General features: G+C 40.4%; 1 protein-coding gene across 1 annotated transcript; it reads right to left on the bottom strand.

Annotated features, from left to right (window-relative positions):
* Positions 1–1,978: 1,978 nt before the first annotated feature.
* GNS (glucosamine (N-acetyl)-6-sulfatase) lies at positions 1,979–22,463 on the bottom strand. Its single transcript, XM_059846992.1, has 14 exons — positions 22,302–22,463; positions 21,702–21,761; positions 20,846–21,052; positions 19,688–19,753; positions 19,154–19,252; positions 16,682–16,849; positions 13,070–13,152; positions 11,604–11,722; positions 10,880–10,983; positions 10,415–10,516; positions 9,105–9,212; positions 8,324–8,434; positions 6,338–6,498; positions 1,979–5,536 (listed from the first exon to the last, which is right to left on the bottom strand). Exons 1-14 carry the CDS (start codon positions 22,440–22,442, stop codon positions 5,461–5,463), a joined length of 1,605 nt encoding a protein of 534 aa, XP_059702975.1. The 5' UTR covers positions 22,443–22,463; the 3' UTR covers positions 1,979–5,460.
* Positions 22,464–22,699: the final 236 nt, after the last annotated feature.

Here is a 22,699-nt window from a genome sequence, read left to right as displayed (position 1 = left end):
TCAATCTGTGTAAATAAAAGATGTATCAGAGGAACGTTTCCAGGAAGTTAACAGACTCTACACTACAGTAGGTCTAGGACTGGTCATGTGCATAGTGCTGCTTCAGAGCCTGGAGCAGCCCAAAGGCAGGAGGACACTCTTTTCTAAAGGTGGGGCTTAATTGCTGCTGGTGTTTTTTCTTTAATACTCTGCAGTGAAGCTTTTGAAGTTACTATATGATTTCAAAAGACCTGAAATACTTTTGTGAGGTTTTTGCCTTGTTAATTTGAACACTTCAAAAGCAGAGGAAAAAAGCCACTAAGCAGGTATCCAGTAAAAAAAACGTAGTTAGCTCTGTAGTGTAAGACTTACATGGTTTTGGTTTTATTTTAAAACATCACAGCTAAGCAAAACCACAACATGCAGGTTGTTTTGCTTAGGATTTTCATGTTGTAGGAGAAGAGCTCTATGTTATTGGTTTGGATCAGTCATTGTAAAGTTTTTCTTTCATCTACTGCCCATTTTAGTTAGCTGATAACAGAAGCTAACTTCTGTCCTGACAGAAGCCTCAGGACAAAGGTAGATCATGTGAGCTCAGCTCTGCAGATGTTTTCACTGATTTTCATCAACAGCATGAGAATATCCCCATGAATCTTTAGTCTCATCCTTGATGCCTTTGCTGCCAACACATAGGAATCTACAAAGTCATTCTTGCCAAGCAAGAGTCATGCAGCTGGCTTTTCTCTAGAACTTGCACAGGAAAAATGAGGAAGTGGGTGATTCAGTTGAGTTCTATCAAGTCCCATTATTCCTGTTTTTAGAAAATGGGTGGATTTTGGCAGCTGGAATAAGTTCAAACAACTTCAACACCTTGAGAAATCAGATTACTCTGAGATTTATGAGCAATTACTGGACCACTGCTCTAAACACAGTCCAGTGGATATCAAAATACTGACAGCTGAATCTGACTAGAACAGCATCTGGAAAGCAATAGATTAGCACTGCCCTTTCTTTCTATTCATGGAATTCCCCTACTCCATCCCTTGAATGAAATATTAAGGCTGTGTATTTCTTTTTCTAAAACAGGTGATTCCTTTAGCCTTGTAACAGCAATTTTCTTCACAAACATGGCTTGTTCTTAGAATTTAATGACAAGGAGATGTAGCAAGCTCTCATGACCCTGATGGTAGTGTCACTTGGGCTGTCAGTGATGGGAATGCCTAAGTAATATAGAGCTGCCCTTTCTTGTGGTGCTACAGTAAACTTTATAGTTTTCATAAGCTGGAACATCAAAAGAAAGCAAGCAATGTGCAGGCAGCCATTAAATATTTTTGTCTACTTAATGGAATATTGCTACCTCCTTGCTGAAGGAGAAATGAAACTTGATACCACATGGTTAAGCAGAAATGCAAATAAAATGCAGAAATACATGTTTTAATAGCTTGTGAAAGCCTCAGACTTAAAGAGGTTAAAGGTGTACCAAGTCACCACCTTCTATAGTTCAGGAAATTTATGTAGTAGTTTTAAACAGAATCATGCAACAAATTCAGCTCCATAGCAGGGATTGAGGTGAAGAAGTAGCATATATCTTACTGTTGGGTCACAGTTCCCATTTCGGAAAAAGCCTCACATGGGATTTTAGTCTTCCTCTTTCCTGGGGCAGAACATATTACTCTTAACTATGAACAGCAGTTTCTCCATTGTGCTTTCTGTTTTCCATCTATTCAACTACACCAGTTTCCAAGGAAATGCAAGCAAGTACAGGTTGCATTTCACTTTGTTCCCTCACCTCAGGGTTTCTTCCTGGTGCAAAGTAGTCAGGTGGTGTCCTGCTAGACACCAATGAGATTCTCTGTGGCCAAATGAAGTGGCCCATGTTAGGCAGGAGGGCAGTAAAGCAGAGGCTTTTAAAGGCTTATAAAATAAGAATTCAGCCATTACACACATGACACAGCTTATTCCTGTAGGAAGGTTTAACTCAAGCTCAGTAACAAAGATAGGAAGTTTGATAGGCAGTTTATTTTTTTCTTTCTTCAAAAGTGCAGCAGTGAACAGGGTCCTCTGGAAGGGCACTTTCTAAACAGATGTTCAAATAGCAGAAATATACTCACAACATGCTACAGCAAAGTATGCTCACATACAGAGAGACATACAAGAAAATTCATTTAATTGAATCACACAATAAATGACAGCTGTTTCACTATGTTCAAATACTGTATTCAGCTTGATGAATCAGTCTCAAATTTAACTTGATTGAAAAGGTAATATACCTGCTTTGGGTGTGTGTTTCCATGTACATGTCCCTGCTACAGCTTCATTCCCCAAAATGAAGAAGCCCAGTTTTCTGGGCCCATGCTGGGTAAGCAGGTACTGGCTGTATTCACTTATGCTGAAGTGATAATAATGAATGTTGGCTTGATTTAGGGTAACATAATGAAGTTATTAATTGTATTTCTCCCTGTATAGTATCTACTTTACCAGATCAGATCATTAAAAAAAAAAATCACAGCTCTGCTTTTGATAATAATGATTTTTTTAAAAAGTAAAAAAACATGATCACATTTTATTTCAACTCAACTCTGTACCAGTAAGGCCCTTTATTTAAAACTCTGTATGTTTAACATGAATGCCTTCCATAACCAGATATAGATGCAGCCATGGTCAAATAATGCATGAAAGGGAATATCCAGAAAGACCATTTAGTTTTAAAAAAACTTAGCTGGGAATTAGATCTGGATAAGAATCAAAGATCCAAGATCCTTCATAGTGTTTATTTTAATTATCAAGGATAAGAATTAACACTGTTCATTTGTGGCTGAAAAAATATTCAGAATTAACTGCTTTATGGCAACAGACACTAGTGATAAACTGCTCTAAAAGCAATGGAAGGCAGGCAGCTCTTGGTTCCTGTTCTTCCTTTAACTACATGCTTAACAATTTTCAAGTCTTTATCAAAAGTGGGAGCAAATCAAATATTCTCCTAAACCACTAAGGACTGATTAACTTAATTCTGAATTTCAGTTTAATAGAACATTTACTACCTATGCCAGATTTCAGGTATAATGTGGTTCTCTGACAGTTTGGTAAATTTCTGAGCCTTGGAATGAAATGCTTTACAGGTATGTGCAGACAGCAAGAGTATTAATTTAGGTAAAACATCTGGTCACTCATACTGAATAACCTGCATCAATTCTGTCAACTTTCATATTGCTAATTAGGCAAAAAATAAATAATTCAAAAGAACATGTCCTTATTAGGGCTTAAAATCACTTTAAGAAAAGACTGTATTAGAATTATATTTCTGTACCCATAACAAAGTTTCTTTTCTAATAAGGAGCAACAGAATGCCCATTACTTGCACTGAAACTTAAGCAGAAACTTGATGTACAACCCAGATTTGATAGGACTGCTGAGGGTTTAATGTGCAGCCGTCAATGTATTTCACGCTGGCCTCCACACAGCTACCAAAATGAAGTTTAAACAAAAAACAGGTCTGAAGTGCTAGAATTCTCCAAGCAAAACACTACCTACACAAGCTCAGTAAGAAAACCCTTGGGAGCATGAAGACAACTTTGGTTTGGTTTCTAGAGACAAAACAGTGTATAAAGGATACTGATGGCCAATACTAAAGCTTGAGAAACAAAAAGCAGGATAAAGCTACAGTTGTAGTTGAGAAAAAAAAGTCCTGAGTCTTTGAAAGCATGTAAGGAGTCTGACTATCCAAAACCCTCTGCATTTACACAGATGCCTCAGCTGAAACATTGCCTTTCAGGCTTTTTTTTCCCTTCCAAATATTTGGTCACTTGAGAGAGATTAGAAACAAAAGTTCTATAATAATCAAACCTGTTGACCACCACAGAAGTTTGCAACTCTAAGCTACATTAAGGACTTCTGTGCCTCAGAACTAAAAGCCAAGAAAATTCCACTTATTTTGTTGTAGCATTGCTTGTATCCAGTTGGTAGATCTGCACACTGGGGTACGCATCTTCACAGTTTTGAGTCATCCTTTGTTGCCTACTTAATGATTAGTTGAAATAGTCATGCTCTCTAGTGGGGTAGGAGATGTGAAATAACTGAACACTAAATAGTTTTACTACAGTTTGTTTGACAAGGGAATGATTATCATGCCTGAAAACAGAGTTGATTTGCCCACAGGCAACACGACTTGCAGAAGATCCATAATTCAGTGTTTCCAGACGGTGTTTTGCCAGTGAATCTATACAGAAGTTACATGGTAATACAAGTTTGTGTGTTTTTCAGGATTTAGAAAGATACTCAAGTTTGGGTGCACATGATGGCTGCATTTCAGATAAGCCTAATCAGAAGGCTGAAAAGACATCACCCTTTTGGAGGGAAACCAAGTGACTTCTGACATGCAGACCTTTGGTGTGAAGGCCACTATTTGCAGGTTCCAAGTAGTTGGGTCTCAATCAAAAAGCAACACTCTATGAAGCATTTAAACTGCCTAAAATAGCTCTTAGCCTAGTGAGCAATAATTCTATGATTTATTTTTACCTAGTTGCTTTCAAAATAATTTACTTTCAAGAATCAAATCAACATAAGAAGTTAGACAATTCAAGAGATTTGGAGGTTAGAAACAGATCACCTCTACTGTGATACCCTGGTTGTTGGATTTTGTTTATTTTAGTATTACTTCTGTTTGTGTATTAAAACAGACTGAAGAGTTAGCTCAAAGCACAGGCACACTTACTTGAATACTTGTTAGTATCAACAGTCTCTTAACTCACTAGGAAGTCAGTCTAAAACCCTAAAAGGTTTTTCAGTAGTACACAGTAACCCAGCCTAGCATTTAAAACCAGGAGGCTGAAATTACATTCTTGTTTGCAAGCTACCAAAGCTGTCCTACAAAATTCATTGGTCTCATCTCAAAGTGGTCTCATTGCAAGAGACTATTTAGTAGATGGATGTTAATTCTGTACAAGACACTTGCTACTCAGATCCTACACTTTTGACTAATGCCCTCCTACTCTCTTTTGGGCTAGTTTGCTATTGTCCTTAACAGCCTGGAGCTCAATACAGGAAACCTATAATTAAGCACAGATTTTAAGGAGGTCTGTGACACTGAATATGGGTGAGCATTACTGTGCAATAGCACCTGCCTATCTAACCTGACTCAAATACACACTTATTTTTTAGAACAAAATAAACTGTTCAGATTCATAGACATAGGTTCACCTCTGTGCCTGTGATATGAAAAGGTACTTGAAAGACAAAGGTGGTAATCAACGATCTGAGCAAGACAGATTAGCTGTGTCTAACAATTTACAGTTAGAGTTCAGCTGTAAAATATATATATTGCACAAGGCAACCAGCTAAAGACAAGGGGTTTCCTTCCAAACAGGGTTTGAAAAGCCCATTAAAAGTCTTCCAGCTGTAATCAGCGAAAGTTAACAGAGACAGACCTGCTGCAGTCACTGGAGAAACTGGTTGGGAGCCCATTGCAAGAGGCCCCTAAGGGTCTTACAAGAACTGTGCAGAAAACCTCCGAGCCCGTAGGCCGTGATTGCTGAACATGAGCCGTGGGTCAAACCTGTACCTGGAGAGAGGAACAGAGTCAGCGTGAGCTGCTTGGCTTGCAGTGACCAGCACTTCTAGAGAACTTGGTGCTAGAAGAGCTTTGGTACAAGGCTCTGTGAGAAGCTGCTTCCCCAGCAGTACACAGCAGTGACAATTTCTATTACAACAGATAAACTGTAACAACATGCAACCAAAAAGCTGAGTCTCCAAAGAAATAAATCCTAGCTACAATGTACAGGCAGCATAGGGGCATGTATAGCATCAAGCATTCAGGAGCTACATTTTAACAGAAAGCTTTGCTGTCCCAAATGACAAACTTATGTTGCACTTAGGGAACTCTGGAAGGACATTTTAAATACTGCTTAAAAAAGCTTTGGTGCAAATGATCAGTGACTGAGTTTCGAGGCACAGCATGTTATTTACTTCCAACAGGTAATATAGACAGCTCAGGTCCTGCAGGAAATGTTCTTGCAAACGGCATCTCCAGGAACAATCACAGCTAGTACTTGGAAAATACCTGCCTATAGAAACCAGCAGAACTTTTCCTGGTTTGCAGGCAAACCTGAGATCACTCTCAGAACAGCTGAAGTGTATAGTTGTGCTACATCAATGTCTGACAATATTAAAGTACTAGTATCATATCAAAGTTATACATGCTAAGTTAAAATATAGATTAACCATTAAAAACCAGCAGCATCAAGAAAACATCTCTATTAAAAAAACAGTATGTACATCATAAATACCCTCTATAAAAGCAGAATTTAAAAACTCCATAGTTCTATTTAAAAGTGTTACAGTAATGAAGTGTTACAGTGTTTACCCGGGATCAAAGACACCTGGTGTACGGCAAGTTGCTCCTGAGCAGGACTGCAGCATCATTAGTCGATAGTTCATCTTCTCTAGAATTTCTTGATCAATTGTTTTAGCAATGTTATTGATCTGGTGTGGATCTGCAGTCAAGTTATACACTTCCACAAACACCTGTAGAAGAAAGTTCCTGCACTGTATTAAGTCCTGAATGCTAATTAACAGTCATATTATTTGAGAAGAATGCTTTATGGCAGCACACAGTCTCAGACGTTAGTCTGAACTCTGCTGCAGCAGCCCCACACCTAAGCTGTGCTCAGCCATGCAGCTGTGTGGTCAAAGACAGGACAGCACACAAAGTTTTGCAGTAGCACAGTTTTGTTGGAAAAGTGTTTTACTTTCACCTAAAGTACTCACCTGCCACAGCAGCTTCTTTTCCAACATTTGTCTTATGACTGTAAGACTACAGTAAGAGGCCTTGCCTAAGCTGGCAGTCCTTTCATTATTGGATCTCAAAATAACTTCATTTCATGACCATTACATCAACATTCTATACTCATTAGCTACTTAGAGCTATCATACTGAGACAGGTGTCTTAACTTCTTCATGTACAAAATAGCTGAATACAAGAATGCTCAGCCTCAAACAGAAAAAGCTTATTCTGTGTGCATGTACTTGGAGTTTTGTCTGGAGGATTTTAGGGCAGATTTGTTTTTTGGTACATTAAATCTCTAGACACTTCCTGGGGACAAACACCGGTCAATAGTATCTCAAGAATTTAGCCGTGGTTTTGTCTGTGCTAGAGTAGGAGGCCTGACTGCAGATGGTACTGATAAAAACTGGCTGAGTTGTGTCTAACTTTGATAGACATATCTGGGCAGACTTTGGCCTTTTTCTTACAAGGTTCACTGCAAGGTTATAGAAGCTACATTGCTGCACCTTTCCCATACTGTTGGTTTTATTCCATCTAGCTCAGGTATGCAGAGTGACCCAAAAATGCCACAGCTGTACCTTCTCAGTAGAAAAATCCCAAAGTGACATGAAGAGTATTATTGAGTCAACTTCAGAGACTACTTTTACAAAGAAATCAACAAGACTTGTTTAACTTGATCATAATTTGTCAGAAAGGGGAAAACCAAAGTCCAGGGTCTGCTAATTGATATTTTGGTTTCCTGTACAGCTTTTCACACTCTCTAACTGCAAAAACATCTTCTGGGATTTCCTCCCCTGGCTCAAGTTGCTCATCGTAGACTACCATACAACATGTTGTGTGTGCATGTTCATGCAGTGCTTGCACAGCTGCTGACAGCACAGTTTGTTAGATCTGTGACCCAACTGCCTCAAACCCCATATCCTTGTTGGAGCAGCCATGTGCAAACAAGCACAACTCAAGATCAGCCCCATGACACACCACCTTTTGTACATACAGTATGTGCTCCCGTAGTGAGACCTGAGCAGCCTCTGAAGGGGGGATGTTATGTCCCTTACACCCAAACTACTCAAGATAAGGTCAGAGACCTTTCTCACAGTTGTAACTTCACTGCTATTTTTGCCAGACAAACAAGCAAATAATAGATGAGAAATTATTAACCTGGAATTTCAGGTCTTCCCAAGTAAAAGAGTTGAACACTGTACCTCTGCTGTGTTTATGGTATCAGAAAATATTTGTTGCTCAAAAGAGACTGCTACATGGAGCTAGGCTAAGAGAGAGAACTGAAACCAGTCCAGCACAGCTCCCTGTGAGGCTGTTAGGGGATACCAGAAGGTAATAATCACAGTTTAGGCCTCACTCCCCTCCCACACCCTTTTTTCCCCTTCTTCCCAGAACCCTGCTACAGTTTTGGCCAAACATTCCCAATAGGAGATAAGTACTTGAGTGTTTATCCTGCAAGCAATTCCAGTCTGCCTTTCAGAGTACTTCATGGAAACCTTGAGAGCTGATAAGAGTGCAGACACACAGGTTGTGCACAGTTGACATCTCCTAGTCAGACAGACTTACCTCCCGGTCATCAAATTCACAGTACTGCAGATCCCAGGAAGCTGATAGGGTCCTCACACAAGCATACGTGTTGTTATAGGAATCTTCACAGACACAGTCTGGGAAGCAGTGCTGTGAAGCAAACAGCAAAAAAAATCTTCTTCAGGGCAGAAGATTAACTTTTCCTAGAGTCTCTACCAGTTCATGCTAACTGCAGCTAACAGATAAACACCCAGATCTTAATTTAACATATGCAAATTTCTACTGGGGATTTTAAGCAAAAAACTCAGTGTTGTTATTAAACTCACCATGACTAAGTGCATTTTGTCTGGGAAACAAATGCATGTACACAGAAGAGAACAGCACAACACACTACTGAAGACAGCACCAATGTGATGCTTTACTTTAGTAAAGCAAAGCAAATCTACTTTGATTTAGAGTAACTAGTTACTTAAATAATCACAAACAAGAATTGTGCAATAAGGTTACTGAAAGTTTAGAAAGGACATTATGTCATTGCCACACACGTGACTTAAGCCCACACCTTCCTGCATCAGACTCCAGCCCTGAGGCTCCATAGATTCCAAATGAAAGGATTTTTGTGCTCTCTCTGGTCATATGGACATGTCAGTTCCACATGGCTGGACATCTCCTTCCAATTGTCAAATGCTGCACAGGAGCTACAGAGCTGGCTCCTACTTACCAACACACTGGGAGCTTACATACAGAACCAGGTTAGCCCACACAAACAGGTTTAATTCAGCAGCTAGTCCCTAATATTAACAGATCTTGTCTTACTTACTGTGACTCCAGGTCCTAGGCCAGGACAGGTAGGATCACTGCCATTGTATCCTTCTCCTTGGTACTCCACCAAGAAGTCTGATCTCCACGTGACATTTTTGTCTCCTCTCTACAAGAGGTTAAAACAACTTAGTATCTAATGTGAATGTGAAATAGAAAAAATTCTCCGTACTTGGAATAACACTAACACTGTCCACTGCTTACTACTAGGCAGTATCAGTCTTAAATAATTAGCTTTAGGTTAGAAGGTCTTGTGTAACTGGAAGACAAGGATTAAACTCCAAAAATATTAGTACACCTTCCTGTGAGGTTTAAAATACTATCTTCAATTTATAAAGATCATGCAGTAATACCAAGTAGGAGCCACATGACCAAGTACTACTATCCTACAGACAAGATCCCTGCAACAAGGCTGTTTCCCTTTGATTTGTATCACAGTACCACAACAGATGGAAAAAGATACCCTTGGCAAAAAACCAACCAAATAAAAAAAGAAACAGCTTTAAGAAACAACTAGGTTTTAAGCTGGTCTATTTGTAGCTGCATTTTAAAAGACAGAGGAAGATGAAAGTTTACAGTTAATCTACAGCATCACCACAGGCATATGCAGCAAAACAATGTTTCAAATTTGATTCCATCAGAGTTTAGAACAGGTGCCTTTTACCTGCTTCTGTCTAAAGAACAGCTTAAGGTTTGGATACAAGGTTTAAAGAGCAAAGCACCATTTTAAGTCTGGATGATCTTTCCAAGCTTACTTTCCAAGTAAACGGCCTTCAATTTATAGACTAAATTTAATTAAAACTAAACAGATCACCTGCAAGCAGCTTTATTTAAATAGGCTTCTGCTCACCTATTAGAAAGGTCAAGTTTACTTTATAAAACCACATGCACTCTTCCAGAGTTTGGCAGGAAACACCAGTTCTACTGAAAATGGAGTCAAACCAAAGATTTAATAAGAACAGTCTGCTTTTCTCCTATTCCTACGATGAGAAAAGCTAAGGAAAAGTGGAAGGAGAATGCAAGATGGAAACAAAATACAGCTTCAAAACAGGAATTATTACAAATGTGAGAATTATCCAAAGGATGACAACTTTCTATTATAATATGACCACAAAGTTGTAGTGCTTATGAAAATACATCTACATTTAAACATACCTACTTTTTTCACTCAGCTATGAGCATCCCACTTGAAAACAACATCAAAGGAAGAATCTGGGTTATGAGTCAACCTAATCTATCAAAGGAAGTAACACTGACTTTGAAGAATTACCCCTTCAAGAGTCATTGGTTACTATCCCTGTCCCTACTTACCAACAGTGGCAACAGTGACATCCCATCCATCTGGGTCTTATTCAAGTCATATCCCGCAATATCCAGAATAGTGGGCCCCAAATCAATATTTGCAACAAGCATCTGCAGGATGACAAGAACTTTACTTCAGAAGTTCAGAACCCATTTTAAATACTCATATTTGTAGGTGCATCTAAACACTACCTCATTTCATCTTTATGGGCTAATGGACCCTGTAACATGGAAAAACAATGGTAGGGAATTTGAAAAGTGAGTAATTTGCTTTTGTGGCCTGCAATGGCTTAATTTGATTCAAGCAGGAACAGACAGCTCTTTTATAAGGAGGCCTACACATTTTCTACCACTCTGTGTATTTCATTTTATGGATACATACATATATGCAGGGCAACAAATTAGCAGCTAAAAGTGGTAACTGTGAAACAACATTAAAAATAAATCCTCACTGGGATTTCACTTGTTTCTTACCTTGTTTGTCTGATTTGGTTTTATCCCTGGTCCACGAACTAGCAATGGAACTTTGATATCAAACTCATAGAGCTGCCGTTTGTCTATTGGCAAAGAAAACTGGCCTAAACAAGAGAAGATGGAAAAGCTAAATGGCTTCTTGTTTACATTATCAGACTTGTGTTACTATAGAGTGGTTTGGGTTGGAAGGGACCTTACAGAGATCATCTAGTTCCACCCCCTCTGTTATGGGCACGTTATTACCATCAGCCCATTTTTAAAGAAGAGAGCTTGTTAACCTGAACTGTATTAAGAAATTGGAGGACAGCAAAGATAACATCAAAGTATAAGCCATATCTGACAAAGCTTAACAGCTTAGATACTGCACTTTTAGTTGTACAACATGATACAGACAAGTCTTTGACATATTTTTACTGGATAAACCTCTTACACCAACTCTTCCTTCAACAGAACACAGAGACCCTTCCTTTATTTCTGTCCTAATTTTATGCATACCAGGATACACTGGTAGAAATTAATGCTGAAAACCACAACCAAAAAATAACAATAAAATCCCAAACACCCCACACTGCAACTCCAGATTGTTTCACAATTCATATCAGTACTTCTGACACCTATAGTTTTCCACAGCTGCTGTTCCCATTTTCTGGAGTGGTCATGAGGGTGAAAGGTTATGCAATTCCTGGATCCTCTACAAATAGGCAGTAAGCAGTGAAAATGTTACCAGTGTGGAAGCCATTGTCTGATGTGTAAAAGATGTACGTGTTGTCTAACTCTCCATTCACTTCCAACTTCTTCACAAGTTTCTCTATCAGGTCATCTACTGACAGCAGAGTTTGCCACCTATACAGAGACAAAGTACTTCACATTTGAGTGTGAAAAATTTGGAATAACCCTGACTGCAAGTAGGGCATTTATACCTTGCTTCCAGTCAGCAGTACATGCACTGCAAGTGAATTATTTTGCTTACAAATTCTGAAAACAAATTTCATAAACTCCTACACTTTTTTTAAAGGCTGCAATTAAAGATAGAAATACATTGTTTGTTCCCAGTTCTTGTTGATTTTTGTAGTGTCTGTGAAAGACACCAAAATACGGATTACTTCTTATCTGGACACAGTGGAGACCAACCTTGAAGTGTGACAGTGACAAAGGGTCAGTTATCTACTGCAAGGTCAATTGTTATTAGTTCTTTAAATGTAATTTAATATTAAAATGCAAAACAACCATGAATTTAGTTGTCTTTATGGGATCCTTTCTGCTTGAAAACTGTACTAACTGTTTTGTATTACTCATGTAATGTTAGGGTCCATTATTTCAGTCTATCTCAAGCTTTCAATACAAGGTACAGGTACAAGTTCTTTTCTTTGTCATGGGATTTGCTGCTGAGAAAACTGATTGCTTCCACTACCCTCTATAGACTAGTACCATGCTAAATTAACTACAGCTATTCAATTCTTGGATTCTGCTGTCTCTCAGCTTAAAACTTTGTTGCATAATTTTTACCTTCATGTTTTATAAAGCAAAAGTCTGAAAAATCTTGGGTTTCCATCTTCAAAGTGACAAGATAATGCCTGGTAACAGCTCAAAATGAAGATCAACACTTTAGGTAAACTTTTCAAAACTTTTAAAGAAAGCATCTGTGGTGCAAACAAATACCCTTGCTCTTTATTAAAAAAGGGAACAAGTCTTGTCTGCACGTTATTCACCACATCCTCTTCATAAAAAGGAATCTAGCACCTCCCATGGCCAGTCAGGCATTCCCACATACAGACTGAGAGACAAGATTAATAAATGAGATTAACTGGCAGACAGATCAACTACATTTGATTTACATCATGCAAGAAACTGGAATTAAGTGAAGTAGAATGTTAAGGCCATTTTTTAAATAAAACCTTGTGGTGGACTGAAAGAAAAGCAATAGAGAGACCAGGTGAGACTGGTTTTTTTGTGACAAATAATGGCAGCATTTGTGAATATGGTATTTCTGAAGCCAAAGTTCATTTGCAAAATGCAAACAAAGTCAGGAGGTCTTCTGAGACAAGTGTCAGAGAACTATTAGGGGTAATCTGATATCAACTGTTATTAAAGGTAATCTGATATCAATTGTCAGATTTACTACAACTTTTTTTAAAAATACACACCTTATAAATTCTGTTTAGAAACCTTAAGCAACAGAAAAATTCTTACCGCTTTCTGTAAGCATCATCAAGAAACTGTATTGAAGAGTTGCTCATTGGAGTCTTTGCTTGTCGAATTAACCAGTGCTTGTTCTAAAGGAAAAAAACCAACAAAGATTAGAGTATGGGAGATGTATCAGGTTTTAAGCCTTTCTTAGAGCAATTACAAAAACAATTCCAGTGAAAAAGTCAGGCAATGCTATCAAACTGACATTACTTCAGTTTCCCCTGTTGCTTCATGTAAAACCTAAGAATCAAGATTAAAATACAGTACAACTCCATTATGCTTAGCCCTTGATGTGAAGAAAACAGATGTGGATCTTTTCAAAGCAGTTCAGGGAAGAAACCTGTGAAAGGATCTAGGGAAGGCTCTCTCAGAGGTAAAAGTGTTATAGCGTAAGACAGATCTGAGGAAAACAATGTGAAGCATTGAGCATCATTGGAAGGAAGACTGGATTTGGTTGTCAGAAGTGAGGTACTTTTGGGACTAATATTGGTGAGCATCTCAACAGGTAGCAAGGTGGGCAAAAGCTCCTGCACCCAAAGCAATTAGAATTACTGAAGTTATAAAGCAATTAGAATTACTGAAGTTATATACTGAAGTTATAAGCAATTAGAATTACTGAAGGTGAGTTCAAATATCTGTAACAGTGCCACTATCAGATCCTTGACAGTCTAAGAAATCAGGGCTGGTGACTACTCAATGGAACAGAACATTATTATTTTACTCAGATTTTGAATCCAAAACAACAGCATTTCTTTAGCTGCAGCATTGTGGATTCTTCTAGATGTGTTCCCAACTTTCAGAAACAGCCCCTTTCTTTCTTTCCTCTCCTACATCTCCAAAGTAATGGCAATGTTGTAATTCATACAAAAAGTGATACTCCCACATTGAAGGACTAGTCTGAGCTGGATCACCTGCTGTACAAATACATGGGAAGGTTTGTTGTGAACAACCTGAAAGTTAGAATCAGTTGGGATCAGAACAAAGAATACAGCCATGTCAGGGCAGCTTTACACTTTTTCATTTAGTAGGTCAGAGATGACCCACTCATCACCCTCAGCTGAAGCCTGTATTTAGGTGGTCACTCCTCTCTGTAGAGCCTCTTGTTATGCAATTTCCCTCCCATCACAAGCAAATGACTGAAGGGCTCAGGCTTTAGGGACTCACAACAAAGTGACTCATATCTCAGTTCCCCTGTTTTCTGCTCTTGACTACAGAAAGAAAGATTTTTGGCATGGAGACTTAATACTGTGTCCAGTTTACTTTAATTCTGTTGCATTCATCTGTTTCTTTTATAGGAGTTGTAAAACAATTCTCTGGAGAGACACAGTCTATCTCAGCTGAGAGAGGAAAAAGTAAGCAAATACAGCACAAATCCTACCTTCAGCTCAGCAGGAGTTCTTCAGAGAACAAAGGAGCTGGCAACATCACCAGTGCACCAGCTACTTTTCACAAGGGCTGTGCTTAGGACAGGAGCTTCATAAGGCACAACCACACTGGGTAACTCAGGCAGGTAAGCAACCTAGTGCAGCAGAATCCTCCTCTTTGAGTATTTTATTCTTCTTACCTTTCTCTGAAGTTTCAAAAACTTCACACAGCACTCAAACACCTTTGTGGATTTCAATAAACTTCACACTCAGAGTTCTCAAATCTGCTTCCCTGTCATGTGTCTTTCAGCACTTATATACAAAGTAGTCCACCAATCCTGCTGCCTCCCTAAGCTCCATTCTTGGAGAAATTTTAGGAGATGGAGACAATATACAATGTGTTGCAAGAAACAGAACACAACTGAACTTTGATGCAGGAAAAACAGGGCATGCAAGGGAGATACCCAACACATCTTAAATAACTTCTCTTTTGGAACAGCTTAGATAAAACTTATCTGGTCTACTAATAATTCTGCTTGGGAATCCAAGCTGCTGATCATTTCATACCATTTCTAGCTGAGGATCTAAAGCAGAAGTTAAACTCAGACTCTGACCAGTGGCGTATACAAGAGTTTAATTCCTATTTTCCATGCTGAGATTCTGCCTAAATGGTTCCTCTTAGTAGCTCTTGCCCACATCCAGCTCAAGGAAGTGAGGCAACATTTCTTTAGGAGTCAAGACTGTACAATCCAAGACTGTCAAGCAAGCATTACAACATCAGTGAGGGTCTTAGCCTATTTACATGTTTACTGCTACTGTAGGAATCATGCTTGCCCTGGAGAACAGTGAAGCTCTAGAAAACACTGAAGTTCCTACAAGACTTAGGCTTCAAGACCACAACACTGCCAGCTGCAGAAACACACATTAGCTGTGTCTAGGAAGGAAGGTAATGCTAGTCTGTTCCTCTAGTAAAACTGCTGTATCCACAGATACTAGTTGCCAAACATTAAGTCCAGCATTTTGTTCTGTGTTTTACAAATAATACAGAACAAAATAGGCAGAGCTTTTACACCACATAGGGGAAATCCACAGTGCGTATTTTGCTAGCTGCTGACTTCACTGGTCAAGTTACTTCTCAATCACTATTTTAAAAGCACTCTATTACAGTAATGGAGTCTTAAGACAAAATCTGGAATCCCTTTATGGAAGAAAAAACCTCAGTCTGATTCCCACTCTCTAGTTTGAAACTTAAAAGGAGTGGGTTAAAATATTTGTTACTGCCGGCAGCCCTTTCCTGTCCTTTCATTCATGTTTTTCTGTCATACTGATGAGTACACGGTCATTTTGCAAGCTACAGTCCTCAGCTAAAAACAAGTCTCATTCTGTACTACAGGAGTCAAGAGTGACCTGAGGTATGACTGGGCTCCTGATAGGCATTTAGGCAACAGTATCTCAGTCTTAAGATTAGGGGCAAATCCTGAAGTGAAATAAATGGACACTGAACAGCGACACATCCTATATTTTAAATTACTTGAATCAGAAACACAAAACTTCTCTAAGTTTTCACCAAATTAACTGCATGTGAAGTTCACACACTGCCAGAGTAAATTACAGCAGATTAGTCTGAACTAGACCATATTTACTGGCAGTGGGAGGTACTGCCCTGTCACAAGGATGTCTGAATTTGTAACATTAGGTTATTTTAGCTAATAAGTTTTCAAAGCACTTACTAACCCTCGGCCCTATGGTTCATGATTCCAGAGTCCTCTGATTAATCTGACACGCTTTCACCTCGGGGAAGCTTTGCCATGAGCTCAAGGAATGGACTGCTCTCATCCATGAGCAGATGTGTGAAGGAAGACAGGGCTCTTGCCATTCTTCACCCAAGCCTTTGAGTAGCACATTACCTATGTGTTCCCCTGAATATACCAAGAGCAATCATAAGAAATTTTAAGAGCTTCAGAAGAGTCTAGAAATGGGACACAGAATTCACTTTTTGTCTTTATCAACCGTAATTCCATTGTACTACCATATCACTCTTGCCACTATGTTGTTTTTTTTACAAGACATTAGCGTGCAAATATCTCAGTCACAACAAACTTATCTGACCCTGACACACACCGATTTAACCTGATCGAATAACCAGTAGTCATAGTACTCGCCTATTCTAATCTAACATGCAAGCCAGGGCCACCACCTTCTGCTCTCACAAACTAGAATAACCTACACAGGCTCTTCCTAGTAAGCTTACCTTGCCATGAATATTAAAATTGCTGTTTCTTGGTGCACTGACATTCTGAAAGCTCTTTGTATACTGTGGAGCAGGTGTCCAAGGGGAGTGCGGTGCTGGGGTTGCAATCATCATAAAGAAGGGTTCAAAATTAGATTTGTACTCCAAGAAGTCCAATGACATGTTGGCCTGTGAACAGTGTTGTTGGAGAAGAAAAGTCATGCCTCAAAGGAAAACAGCAACTATTTGACAAATCCAAACTAGACATTCATAATTAATTTAGAGCTCGGTAATACTGCAAACATTTAAACTATTTCAAAAACTTGCTGCTTGCTCATCTACAAATGTCTAGAACAGCAGTTTATAATAAAAATAACCCCAAGTGGCTCATGTTAAACAAATAATTTTCCTCACATCTTCAAACGACTTTCTACTTCAGACCCTTGCATTAATTAGACCTGGAAAGCTCATCAGAAGTTTGGGCCTATTCCAAGTACAATAAAATCTACCTACACTCTGGTTTAATCAAGTAAAATCAGAGCTTTCTTCAACATAGTCCAAGTCTGAGACACTAGGATGCCATCTCCCATCTGACAGATCCCAGTTTAAGAGCTTCAGCTTTCTTCTGAAATAGCAATACTTCTGAAAAAAAAATAAATTCAGCCCCACTGTTTATCGCCTATGCTCATTCTACAGCAAGCTGCAAGATAACAAGGGTTGAAAACAGAAGGTCTGGTAAAGAACAGTGCCAAAATGCACACACTCACACCACTGCGCTTTCATTTTTGTTTCAGCCTATACACAACTTTAAGGAGCAAGTTAAAAGAAGTTGCGAGTTCCACTTTCACTTCCTCTAGGTCAGCCTTTAAAATTACAGCTCCAAAGGTATTACTTGTAGATGAGTTCTTCAGTATTCAAATCTTGCAACATTTTCTTCCTGCCTGATTAGTATACTCCATTTTGGATACCCTTTTCTTTCTCTAGGAAAAAAACAAGACACCAGGAATTCCCCCTTCCTTCCTTCTAAATTTAGCATCTAAACAACAAGGGCTCGACTTCAGTTATGCGTCAGCAGTGTCAAGAAAGGATAAGAGCCATTCAGAAACTCATAGCGTGGCCAACTTTGATTTCATTAGGAGCTTAAATTGCAACACATGAGAAGTGCACTAAAAAGTTTCAGATGTTTGGATGCTTAATACCACACTCAAGTACCCAGGGGCCCTTACACAAGAAAGCTTGAGTATCACATCACGGAACACAGGAACTCGGCATAAGCAATTTATTCCTGTGCACTGCCCAGCAAATGATTTGAACACTGTTTCTGAAATGCTGGATACACATTTGGTAACTACAGGAAGAAAGTAGAAAGCAATGCACTGAAACTCATGATACACTGCTGTATCAATAGGTAGCATACCACAATTAAGCAGTTTATGCAACAATGACCTGTTGGACAAAATGTTTACGAGCTGCTGAAGGACCAAAAAAACCCAGTACAATGCCAGTAATAGGATAGTCTCACTTCTGGCTTATCAATTCCAATCTAGCTTTAGACAATGTAAATCTAAATTTAATCAGACAGCTGTTCAGTACCCTAAGAAACATCAATCTGTGCTGTTGCTAGAGAGCAGCTGTCTGTATTCGAGCCCCCAGTGGAATTAAACACAGGGTCTCAATGAAACACTACAAGACTGAATGAGGAGACATTTCTAGACAAGAGTTTCAGTGAGTGCTAACTATACACTGTAACGCAGTACCAACCTATACATTGTAACAGCACACCAAATTATGACTCCAGCTTGGCAGAAGGGGGGACAATCCCACCCTTCCTCCCAGCCCCTGCTACTTGCCAAACAGAGCCTTAAGAGTGCTAAAGTAACTCTTCCACCTTTCCTTAAAGGATCTGACATCTTTGTTACCTCTCTATTTTATGCAGATAAAGAGGCTAAAACCTCCCCAATCAGCGACACGTTGCCCTCATATACTATGAAGGATTGATTAGGCTTTAATATTTACAAGTTATCAGACTGATGGAGCTGGAGACTACCAGATAACACATCATAATACCTAAGAAACAGAACATAGTGTGAAGCTTATTTTTACATGCTCCCAAATGAAATCCTGACCCAGTTAATATGTTAAAGAAGTTGCATATTATAATGAAACATACCCTTGTACTAAGTAATTTAAATCTCTGCCTACCTGCTCCTCCTGCAGCACAGCAGTCAGTATTAATGCCTCAGTGAGGCTACTGGCTAGCAAATGGCCAGCTGGAACCCCTTTCCTCTCTACAGCTTAAACATAAGCCTGTCATATTTAAATATACTCAGTCTTGCTTTGCTGATAAATGACCACAGACCCTCATGACAGTACAATTGTCCATTTGTGAAGTACTACAGCCTAATAAATTATCTCAGCCTTTCCCAAGTCCCCAGCACAAGGCATTATCTGGTCACAAGCAGTTTCTGTACCACACACTGCAAAATTTCTTACCAGTACATCTGTCAGATAATCTACACTGTAGTTTTCACCATGCCTTCGTGCTTTGCCATTTACCGAGAGAGTATAGTTGTAGTACTTTGAATTTTTCTCCTGTGAAAAAGAAAAGTGACACAGATACTTATTCAAAGCAACATGTACATTGATTATTTGAAATAATCCAAATTAATTGCCCCTGAGCATTTGTGAAATAGATTATAAGCATCTGCCATAAGGATACTGCAAAAATTCTCAGAAGTGGTCTCCATCAACAAAACTGGTTTTAGTGCTATCTCACACTGCTCCGGCTTTAAAAATTTCTTTTTTGGCTTTAAAAATTGCTTTTTTTTCTCTAGGCACTCAATAGGAATACCCCTTGTAAAAGCCACAGATCCAATGTACAATTAAGCAAAAAGGGAAAGAAAATTTTCATTAAATCATTAGATGCTCTTTTCCTGTTCTTTCATAACCAGCAAAGTTAGAACATGAGTTGAATTATAAAGCAACCAAAATTAAGTTGTTAAAAAAAAAAAAAGAAAAGCCACATACCAAAGCATACCAAAAACTCCATCCGGGAGGGACATGACCTACTCCCCCTGCATCCTCTGCTCCATACTGAAAAAAGAGAGATCATGACTCACAGTTTCAGTTGCGATGAATCAAAGTTAGACATTATGTTTCATATTCATGTGCTTTATTCAACCCTACTCAGAAGCCATGTCAAGCCCAATTCAATTTCAGAATGTGAAAAACCACATATAAATATGCATATAAAAGTGCATAGAGGGCCTATTAAAGAAACCAGGGTTCAATAACTAGACAGCAACTGAAAGTTTAGCAATCATCAGTAAAATTTAAATATTATTCCCTGCTCCATTTGGCACATGAAAATATGCAGAGATCCTGGAGAACATAGTGTACATATCAAATAATGAGCAGTGATCAAAACACCCATGTGCCAAGACACTCGCAGGCTTTGTGATAACAGTTCACAAGATACTAAAGAGAATTCCACACAGACCAACAGCTTCCTTCATCCTCCCCCAAGAGGGGTAGGAACTTCAAGTAATGCTAGCCTCTAGACACCTCAGTGCCAAATAATCTACAACAACTAGCCTTTAAGACAGCAAAATAGGGAAAGTAGCTGCTGAGTCAGTGCCAAACTCAAAACAGAGGGTGCCTTAGAGCAACACAACGGGTTTTCTCAGGGCAGCCCTCTCCAATCTACGTGGCTTGCCTAACTGCAGGCATGAGAGACTCTGCTGAGTCAAGGGATGCTCAGAGGAAGCCAGCTAAGCTTCCCTTCCCCTGGCTGCCTCGGGAACATCAGCACACACAAATCTGTGTCTGACTATGAAGATTCATGTTCCATTGCTTTATTATACCACTGTTTTCCAGCATGAAATGCAAAGAAAACATGCATAAGAACCCTGTAACTCATAGAGCTTCTGATCCAATTCCATCACACGAGGAACATGCAGCCTTACAGCTTTCAGTGCTGAATTCTACGTCTTACTATGAACTACTAGAAACTACAACCTAGTTAAAAAGGCAAAAAACCTAAAGCACACATACAAGTAACTCAATAATAAAAGCGTTGGGTAACTGCTGTAAAAGAGCTCTGAAAATACCTGTTCTCCTGATGAATTTGCCTCAGTGAGCACTTGACTCTTACAACAAAGCACAAAAAAACCAAACACCAAATACCTCATTTAAATACTTTCCAGCAAAGAATGTTTGATAACCACACATAGCTTTGAGCAGCGCTGGGAAGGTGTATGGTTCTTGGATCTTCTGCCACAACTTGCTGCTACAGTTCCCTTCCAGTGTGTTATTGACGACATGATGATTATGTGGATATTTTCCTGTTAAAATGCTAGCTCGACTGGGACAGCAAAGTGCACTGGGGACATACTGGAAAAACAGAATGAGAGATTTAATACTGGGATAGTAAAACAATTTTATGTCAAAATTTATAGTTTTCAAATATCAGCTAACAGGTTGACTAATATATTAAACAGTAAAGCCTACTTCTTTCTGGATGCCCAGAATTATAGCCAAAGTATTTTCACTAGTAAAAAACTGCACATGAAACCAGCTTCAAGCCTCTGCAGCACATGCCCTTCAACTTCTCACCACCAGATTGGACATGGCTTTTAGATGGGGCAAGAACCCACAAAAATAATGTCTGATCGTTGACTCACTCCATTATTTTAGCCATGGAGGTACATTAGAATATGAAAAGAGTGAAGTGACTTTTCATTGTGCATGAAGCTGATAAAAGTTTTGAGCAGCTTCTTTTAACATTCAGACTACGCAGTTTTACTTTACAGATTAAGGAAGTGAGCCCAAGTGCTTCCAGAAAGTGAAACCACAGATTTTTGAACATCGCCTTAAGTTATATTCATTTTGAGACCTAAAAGTAGGTAGCAATTGAATTTTAAAAACCCCACATCCATATCTACAGCTTTCATAAAACTGAAAATAATTTTTTGAGACCTCAGATACAAAAAACACAAATGCACACGCCTCAGAAGTTCAGAGCTTTAATGCAAACACTTACTGCATTTACGAAGGTTATTCCCATCTGGGCAATAAGAGTGTTAGTCTTCTTTAGGGGGGTCTGAAAAGAAAGCACCAAAATGGTATCAGCTAAAAATGCAAGGATGCCAGGTGAAGCCAGGGACTTGAAGCAGGCTGCCTGGAAAAAGGCCCAACACCACAGGTTTTAGGAACCACCCCGGCAAGACATTAAGAGAGCCCTTTCCTTCTGGCTGGGGCCTGGCGCGGCCACAGCGATTGCACAAGCCGGCCCTTGCGAGCACAAGTGTGGAGTGTTTACAGGGGTATCTGCAGCGGCTGGTCTAGAGAGGCCCCAGCCCCGGCCCACCCGAGCCCCGGCGGCTCCCCAGGGCGGCTCATCCCACCCGTGGCAGCCCCACCGTGACGCTCCTTCCGCGGGGTTGCTCGGCCTGAGGCCGCAGCGAGCCCCTGACCGGCTGCGGGCGGGCCGGGCCCAGCGCGACCCCGAGCGACCCTCGCCCCACACCGCGCCCGCCAAGCTCGGTCTCGCCGTCCGACAGCCCGGTACGCGACCCGGGCAGGCGGCGAGCCCCCCTCGCTACACTGCCGCCAGCCCCGCGCCCCCCCGCCGCAGGGTTACCATGCCGCCCAGGCAGACGTCCTGGTCGTCGGTGAGGATAAGCACCACGTTGGGCCTCCGCGCCTGCCGGACTGCCCGCGCCGGGCCGAGCAGCAGCAGCGCGGCGAGCGGCAGCGCCCGGAGCAGCGCGGCGGGGGACATGGCGGGGCCGGGCGGGTCGGGGCCGCCACAGGCGCGGAGCGGCCGCGGAGCGGGAGCAGCAGCGCGCGGGCCCGCCCCGCCCTCGGCATATGACCCGGGAGCGAGGGGGGGCGGAGTCACGTGGCCCGGGCGGCAGCCGCGGCCCCGCCCCAAGCCCCGCCCCCAGCCCTGGCTGCTCGCGGAGGCGCTTCCCAGGCGTGAGCTCCGCGTTCCGCTGCCGAGGGCTGGGTAAACATCCACGGGAGGCGTGCCGGTAG

The sequence above is a fragment of the Haemorhous mexicanus genome, chromosome 5 (genome assembly GCF_027477595.1).
Source record: "Haemorhous mexicanus isolate bHaeMex1 chromosome 5, bHaeMex1.pri, whole genome shotgun sequence".
NCBI classification, from domain to species: Eukaryota; Metazoa; Chordata; class Aves; order Passeriformes; family Fringillidae; genus Haemorhous; species Haemorhous mexicanus.
This window is presented reverse-complemented; position numbering and strand designations above follow the sequence as displayed.